Source organism: Buceros rhinoceros, unplaced genomic scaffold, assembly GCF_000710305.1.
Source record: "Buceros rhinoceros silvestris isolate BGI_N320 unplaced genomic scaffold, ASM71030v1 scaffold32849, whole genome shotgun sequence".
Taxonomy (NCBI): Eukaryota; Metazoa; Chordata; class Aves; order Bucerotiformes; family Bucerotidae; genus Buceros; species Buceros rhinoceros.
The window spans coordinates 4431-12876 of NW_010433787.1; the positions used below are offsets into that span (position 1 = coordinate 4431).

The window sequence follows — 8446 nt, forward strand, 5'->3', positions numbered from 1 at the left end:
CCCTACAACCACCCAAATGTAGTTGGTAACATTTTCAGGTTCCCTGACTGCTGAAATAAACTCTGCAGTAGCACCTGGCCGGAGAAACTTGCTTAAAAATGAAGTAACACATACCAATTCTTACACTAGCAGTAACCTACCACATATTAGACCACATCTCCTTTCTCTTTCAGTACCTCTGACCTATAATGTTATACTAAATAAAAAGCATTTGAGGTTGTATTTTCTGTATATTTTTTTTACTGTGAAAAATGTTGAATACTTCTGCTACCACTCCAGGACTACAGTCTTGACCACCAACCCAAACTGTATTATTTAGAACCATTATTATGAAAATCTCCCACCCTGCTTATGACTACTTCCATTACTTTTCTTAATTATTCTTTCATTAGTCAATTACTTAAGCACTGCCAGGACATTATATACTCAGTCGTAATAAAGTATCCCTTTACCTTTGTCTTCCCCTTGTTCACCAATAATCCAAGCATCTTTTGCTGGCACTTGTGCTTTCAAAAGGTTTGTCAGTATATACTGAAATCTCTCGGTATCTAGGTTGGCACCTACTCCAATAACTCTGCTTTTGGGAAATGCACTCAGCTTCCAGGACACATATGTCATTACTTCAACTACAGGTGGAAGAAAAATACATTGACAATGAAGAACCACTCAAAATTCAACACAACTGCAAACTACAACTCAAGATTATGAAAAACTCAGGACCAAGTTGTTTACTTTAAAAAAGGTATAAGCGTGTAAGAACACATCAGTGGTCCATTTCAACCTAAAACATCAGATCAGGTGGGGAGGAAGCGAAGAAAACTGACAGCCCAAGTAAAGTTTTAAGAGAAGTCAAGTGAAATTTCAGGAGTCACCACGCTTCCCTCTACCAAAAATCTCACATTATTCTAAATTTAATTCAGCCAGTGATTAATTTCATCTGGCAATCTCTCTCTTTTCCATCTCCACAGCTCTAAATGATAGGAAAGGCAAGAGGCTGTCTTGCCAGAGAAGGGCTGTCTTCAATGCGTTTACAGGACATAGAGGCTCACGCTTCCTTCTTTCCCTTTTCCGCAGTGTTTTTGCTTTGCCTTAGTTTACAGCATCACTGACCAAACAGATTCAAACTTTGCATCAAAACACCGCTGCAATATTTACTATCACCACTCTATTATGTACATTAGTAGTCTGTGAGTCTGCTCATATGGTACACAACATACATGCGTCTATCCTTACTGCACCAGAGAAACGTATACATAAAACTCAGAACTGACAAGACAATAGCTAAGGGATACTAATCTTGTAGATACAGTCACGTATCTATGACACTATACACTGAGACATATAGAAGTACATACCTTTTATACAAACAAAGAATACTATTTTCTTTTATCTTGGTAACAGTAAAGAAAAAACCCTCAAAGACAGTGTCCTGCTCAAAGCTGAAAAGGAAAACATCTTTCAGAGGAGCAAGGATTTTTGACCACGTGAGCATATTCAGCTCACTGTATGTTAAAACAGGCCACAGAGAAAGCCAGCCGAGGGACAGAACATCCAACATACCTGGATGAGAAGCGACAAGGAGAACAGTGTTCTGACTGTAGTGTGATATTGCAGGGATAATTCCTCTGAACAAGTCCACGTTGCTTTGTATGACATCAAGGTAAGTCTGAGAGTTACCCAGAGAATTAACTGTAAGTACCACAACTTTCGAATGAGCCGAAGCAGAAAAATCTGAAAATATAAAGCAAATACGTTTTAAAATTTACGTCATTCCATAGAATTCTGAACGCAAAACAAAGAGCTGTCCTAAAGGCTGAACTGCAGCATCAAGATGTCCTGCTCTCATTAAAAGAGGCACAAGCACACACAGAGCAGTGCTCGTTCCCATTCCAGAGACATCTAATACCTTTGCTGATCTCCACATTCGGCAGAGCAAAGATCTCCAAGTCCATGGTCCCTCCTTTTGCTGCACCTTCAGAAAGGTCCAAAAGAACCACCTTGTCTGCAGCACCCTATAAGAATAAACATTATGCAGATCAACAATAAAACAAACCAAAACTTTTTTTTGGTGGGGGCAAGGAATAAAAACCAGTACTACTCCACGTCCAGTACAGTACAGTTGTACTGTATATAAACCAAACAAAATTACTAACCAAAATTACTGTCAAATCACAGGAAAAATAATTTAGTTTCGTGAGTTTAATTGCAAAGTAACACATTACAAAACAAATAAAACCCTCACAAAACCATCTCTGGGCAGTTACAAATGTTGAGTTACTGTTGTCTCTGAGCATATAAGCCATGGAGAAGTACAGATCATCTACAGACTATCTTTTTCCAGGGGACTAGAAGATGCCAGCTGGAAGAACTTACCACTGAGGCAAGAATCATTTAACTAAGGATTTTCCAAGTAAGAAAAGTCAATATTCAACTCTTTGTATTTAAAAAGCTGACTGAGAAAACAGGGCAGAAACTAACACTTCTGTGAGTCTGTAAGTTAACTAAAGAGGCAAATGACACAAGCAGTGACATGGCTATTAAAACTGCTGAGTTGTATCTACTTGGAGCTAAGAACTAGACTAGAAGCCTCTCTACTCATCAGGTCTGTTGCTATTTATAATCATTATGTACCTTTGCTGCAACTGCTAGCACACATGCAATGCCAAGATCTCCAGCTCCAACAACTGTAATTTTGTTAAAACATCTGTCATTTTTGTCTCCATCGGTTTTACTCTTTGATTTCATGTCAGTCTCCCCTACAATTAAAAGAAAAACCGCAAACTGAAGTGCTGGTCCACACCGTTTCAATAAAAGTATTGCTGCTTCATAAAGGATCACAGCTGTGCCAGAGTTAAACCAAATTACATAAACATCTCTAAATATCTGCTAAGCCTGACCACAGAAAATTCACCACAACTCGCAAGGTGTAAAACCCAAATATTCCTCTCTGGATAGGAATGTTTTTTCACTAAGTAGAAAGTATGAATGCAACAATAGCAAGAAGCTAGACACTCAGACCATACAAGCAGTGCTCCCTTAGCTACCCTTACAGGTGTGAAGATATTCCAGGGCCATAAAAGCCATAAAAAGATTTCCTATTTTTGAAGAGACGCAAAAAGGCATTTGAACGATCTGAGATTGTTTAGCCAATGCTAATGGTAACACACTGATTCTCATCTGAGTATAATGCAGAGAGATTTGTAACAGAAACATTAAAAATGATTGCCTAGAAATGTGTACTGTGTGCACACACGTGTGCTCACAAGTGTGTATGTGTATATAATTGCCAGAAGAAACAGCAGAAAAGGGTTAAAGGGAAAGATTTGCACTAGTTACCACAGATCACCATCCATGATTTCACTAAAAGAAGGAAGAAAAGAATGACCTGAAGAAAATGTGTCAGGATGAAGAAAAACAGGACTGGAGCCATAAAATACCCAGATAAGGAAAACATGAGAACTGTGAAATCAGGAATTTAGCCCAAGACTTACAATGGGTAATGAGGCAAAAATGCCAAATAGATCCACTCCCAAAGGGTATAAAAGACAAGTCCAAAATCAGCTTGTCACCACTGAGCAAGAACCCAAGAAACATGGTACGGACTCAGCAGCCAGCACTCCTTGTCCTCAGTGTTGCACACCAGTGACTGTGGTCAGGTGGGTCTCAGGGTTTGCGACTGTGGATATGAGAGTGTTGAGTGAATGAGGTCCGAGAGAATGAATGGTTGTGATTGGGTAGAATCAACTTGTTTATAACAAAATCACATTTCCCTTCCACAAGATCTCACACGTGGTTTTGCTGCAGTAATTTCCAACAAATTGGAAATTTTACTTGGTACTTGCAGTACTTGGTACTTGCAGTACCAAGTCTACAGCATCTTTCAGTGCAAACACCCAAAAGAAGTTGCTTACTCAAAGAGAATCTGAGCTGTCTGTTCCAAAAGAGGCACTTTGATTATACAGAGAAAATACTAAACACTGTGGACATGCAAACATCAAAAATTCAGATATTAAAATTGTGTAGGCATCTTTGTGATATCAAGTAACAGCAATAAATAAAACGTAATTTTTATAAGAACATTACAAATATAGGAAAACATCCACACCTTCAGTAATCTTCGCAATGTAGGAGAGAAGTTCCGACTGCCTGGCCGCATCAGCAGATGACAGTGAATACAGAGGGAGCTCTTCCTCAAATTTTGCAATCATTTCCTTGATTAATCCAATGACAGTAGATTTAGGCTGAAGTTTGGCAATAGAGAAGACGAGACAGTTCACTAGTTATTTCATAGTGGTATCACTATACACTCCACTAGCTCACAAAGAACCATAGCTATACAACATTTGATCAAATGATAAATATTGACACCCTTAACACTGTCAAGGGAAATTGAAAAGCAGCATTTTTTGAGAAGATACTTTCCAAACAGGAGTAGGAATTAAAAGGAATTTAACAAAAAGGAATTACAGAATTGAAATTATCAGTGTAACTAGTTTTTGAAGACATCCATGAACACATGGAAAACTTTGATACAGCCACATCCAATATTAAAAACAAGACAAATCACAGCTAGAGATAGTTCAGTCTTCAGTCTTAAGCATCCAGAGTTTTGCAGTTCAGTCCTCCTTTGGGCAAAATACACAGTGAAGTCAGTAGAAGTTCCCATAGGGATTTCTGAATCAATAATGTAAAAAGTATCCCATCCATTTCAGAAAACTAGCATTCATTAAATCATTTTTACTGGCCTGGCAGTCATACTTAAGTAAGTTATTTAACACAGTGCATAAAACCTTTTAGCAATGGCCCTGGTTTTTGAATCTCTACACTAATATTCAGAGTTCTGCTGAAAGAGACATACCCCGAAGGTAAGAGCTTCCACTGAACTTTGCTGAAGGATACTCAGTTGGTGTAGTATTATTTTTCACTATTCACAGCAACAAAGGAACGAGTATCAGGAGACTTACACTGCTTTATAACAAAGGCAGTCTCTTTTTTCTTCAGCTTAAAGTAATTTTCTTTACAACCTTTTATAACCTCCCTTATGATTGCTTTGGATTGACTGAAAGCTGGTAATTTCAACACATAACATCCTGCTTCTCTTTGAATAATTTTTACGTATTTACAATTAACAAAAAAATGCAGAAAATAAAAAGCCCCCAACCCTACCCACTCCTCCCCATGGACCTCCATGTGACACCATGCATTATTCCCCAAGACTTCCCTCCCCTGTCAGCCACTCCACCTCTTACATGGCTCCAGTTTTGCAGGTAGGGCAAATAAATCCTGCCATTAGCATCAACGTGCTTTCCCACCGAAATGCCCATGTTCACAGTCGGCTTCAAGAAGCAAATGGGTGGAGCAAAGGGATGAGAATCCAGGATCCACAGGCGAATAGGTATGTTATAGGAATTACCTGTTCAACACAAAATAAAAGCCATTGCCAGCTTCTGCATTGAGAAGGGGCACTGACAACCAGGTGCGTGTTCATCTGATTCACACTTCATAATTACAAAGGGAAAAGGCCTGACAGATCACTTTTTAGATTCACACTGGAAAGTATTTTTGTTACTTAGGCTAGTTAATAAAATCAGACTTGTCTGGATCAACTTGAAGTGCTACAAGTTGTGGCTTTCCTAATATAAAGCTCTGTGTTGCTTTGTATCTCTGGGTGTTCCATTAGCCACCGTGCCCCCTGTCCCGGGCAAACAAATCTCTCCCAGCTACCCATTTCATACTAATTGTAGGACTCAGCAACTGATGCAAAGAGACATCTATTAAGAGCTTTACCCCAGACTTCAAAGGCTTTAAGTTAAAAATAAAAAATTACCTACTAGTTATTCTTGGACACCTCCTACACAAGCATAAGGCTTGCAGATTTCATGCAGCCCCCATTAGAAGCAGAGTTTGCCTACACAGTCTCAAACTACATGTTTTTAATTGTTAATTGACTTATCTAATTAATACCACCTTATTTCAGCATCTGTGGTGCAGAGAGGCACTTTTTCATGCAGTAGAAGGCGCTTCTGCCGATTCATGCAAAATGCTTTATAGCCGCCTTTAAAGAAGCTGCGCAGAGTATTAAGAGGCAGTACCCAACACAATTTACAATTACAGTCATAAGGGCTAAGGAAATTATACTTGATTTATCTCACCATATTTCACTGGAACAGTACCACTAAAATTCAGGAGGTCCTTCTGGGATCCATCCTTGAAGGCTGAAATCAAAAATGGGATCTTGACAAATAATAAATCGTTTCAAATCTGGCATGGTAATCCCACCCACAACTACCACTGCACAACAGAAATTTTTTCTTCTAGAAATGAAATACACTGCTCCTGAAACAACCAATGCTAGACTTTTACGAAGGAGCCCTCTCCCCTTTGAGATAATTCCTTAATGGAATATTAATGAAAATTGCATTGGTATAACCAAGCACATCCTTAGCCTGAAAATCCCTTGTCCTGGGTAATTTTGGTGTTGTAGGAACTGTCAGTCAGGCTGAGTGATTCTGGAAGTTATACTGGATAAGCTAAAGACATCCAAATGCTTTCCACACAATCATGGAATATGGGGAAAATGCTTTACATATAGAGAATTTAAAAGAACATCAGTCTTCTATAATTATCGACAAAATAAAATGAAATTGAAGGGTGGGGAAAACCCTTCCCAAATCTTCGTTTGCAAAGCCGAGTCGTGACTGATTGAAAATGAAATTTTGTGAGTCAGTCGCTTAGGCTTTTATATGTATGCACTCTTGGAAAAGCTTTCAAGTGGCATGAGAAATTCTACTGCAACCAAAAAATATTCACACTATTTAAGTTCTATTATACAGAATCTGCATTTATGACAAGTAAGAATCCCCACAATTTGTTCAAAGTAACTGCATCATTTCTTACTGTATGTGTTCATGGAGAACGTGAAGTTTGGGTAGGTCTTGTTAACATTCTTTAGTTCTTCTATGGTCAGGTCTCTGAACTTGTACTGGGAAGGGGAGAGGGAAAAAAAATTAGAAAAGAAGTTTCACTTCAAAGCCTTCTTTCATTATCACAGACAGAGAAAATGAACCAAGAAAAGGCAGAAACACAAGAAGGGTAATAATCATTTTGGTATTATGAATAGCTTTGGTGTGAAATAAATTATCAAAACATTTGATAAAAAGAAAAAGCTTTAAAGGTATCACTGGTTTGCTGTTCCTACACTAGAACTCAAATTCTGAACATCCCTCCTTATGTATCATTTCTTCCCCTTTACAGCTATGTGAGCAGAGGCTTAAAATTTAGTCTCCTCTGCACGCAACAATTAAAACTATAAAAATATAACTCTCTTAGAAAAAACAAGTTATCTTACTATTGACACAGTTACTACTAAAACCTCAGATCCACCTGCACACATTTTAGAAGAGTTTCATAACATGTCGATTTCTACAAACATACTGTGTAAGTAATTAGCCTCTGGGAATTTTTTTCCATTTAAGCTGCCCTTGAGAGCTTGCATCTCTCTTTCCTGCCTGCACAAAACCTTCCCACAGATTAACAGAAGTACTGATGCTTGAAGTGTGATCTGCAAGAAGTTGTCAGCAAGGATGAATCACTGCTACCTCATTTAGACTGTCCCCAGCCAGCTGGATACCTGAACTTCCACGAGATTTGCATCCTCCCACATCTGAAAGTTACGGAGAACATTTTCCACTTCTAGATTAGAGCATCTTCTTTTTAGGAAGTCTGGAGTTGTCCTGGAACCCTCGCCTAAACAAACACAGCTGCAGCCTGACAGCGGCTTCAAAGAGCTGCTCGCTGCACTGAAACACTTGTCAGAAAGCAGTAGCTAAAATCCAGCGTCTCTTCAGTAAGGCACCCCGCCAGGAACAGCAGTGGGCCCACGGCTACGCGGGTGGCACCATTATTTTCCACTCTGTACTAGAAAACACGAAGCTGATGAAGAGAAACACCTTTTGGTCAGCTTCTCCCCGCTCAGTCTTACAGGATACCGCGAAGTCAAGCGGTAAAAATAAAAAAAATCAAAGGAGCCTAAATTAGGCACATCCGCACACCTTGAAGTTAACACATTTTCAGACTGTTGATAGTTGTGACATCAAAGCCATCTTTCCCCAGGTGACTCCCTTCTTATCCACAATGCAAAACGAGGCATTGCTATTAAGTATTTTGTTCTTTTCAAGATCAGACTATTTATGAGGTGAGTCACATACGGACCTTTCCCATTGTGCACCTCAAATTATTTGTCATGCCCGAAATTTAAATACACACACCTCAGTTTCTCCGATGGAAATTAAACCGCCTTCACTCCCGGGGGATGCTACGCGAATCAGTGAGGAACACGCCTCTGTCTCTAGAGCGTGGGGACACTGACGCAGGGACTGGGACGCCGGCAGCCCAAGGGCCTGGGGGGCTTCACTGCGAGCTGCGCATCAGCCGCGTTACTGTGTCC

General features: G+C 39.4%; 1 protein-coding gene across 1 annotated transcript in view; it reads right to left on the reverse strand.

The window, feature by feature from the left end:
- The window catches only part of UEVLD (UEV and lactate/malate dehyrogenase domains), a 9441-nt gene extending 2441 nt beyond the window's left edge, over window positions 1-7000 (reverse strand). Inside the window, exons 1-8 of the mRNA XM_010144237.1 lie at window positions 6898-7000; window positions 6153-6215; window positions 5250-5413; window positions 4106-4241; window positions 2632-2756; window positions 1907-2012; window positions 1561-1731; window positions 453-626 (exon numbers count right to left, since the gene is read on the reverse strand). Of these exons, the coding sequence (XP_010142539.1) occupies window positions 453-626; window positions 1561-1731; window positions 1907-2012; window positions 2632-2756; window positions 4106-4241; window positions 5250-5413; window positions 6153-6215; window positions 6898-6910 (952 nt within the window). The 5' untranslated portion in view covers window positions 6911-7000. The remainder of the gene's footprint in view (window positions 1-452; window positions 627-1560; window positions 1732-1906; window positions 2013-2631; window positions 2757-4105; window positions 4242-5249; window positions 5414-6152; window positions 6216-6897) is intronic.
- Between the last annotated feature and the right edge of the window lie 1446 nt (window positions 7001-8446).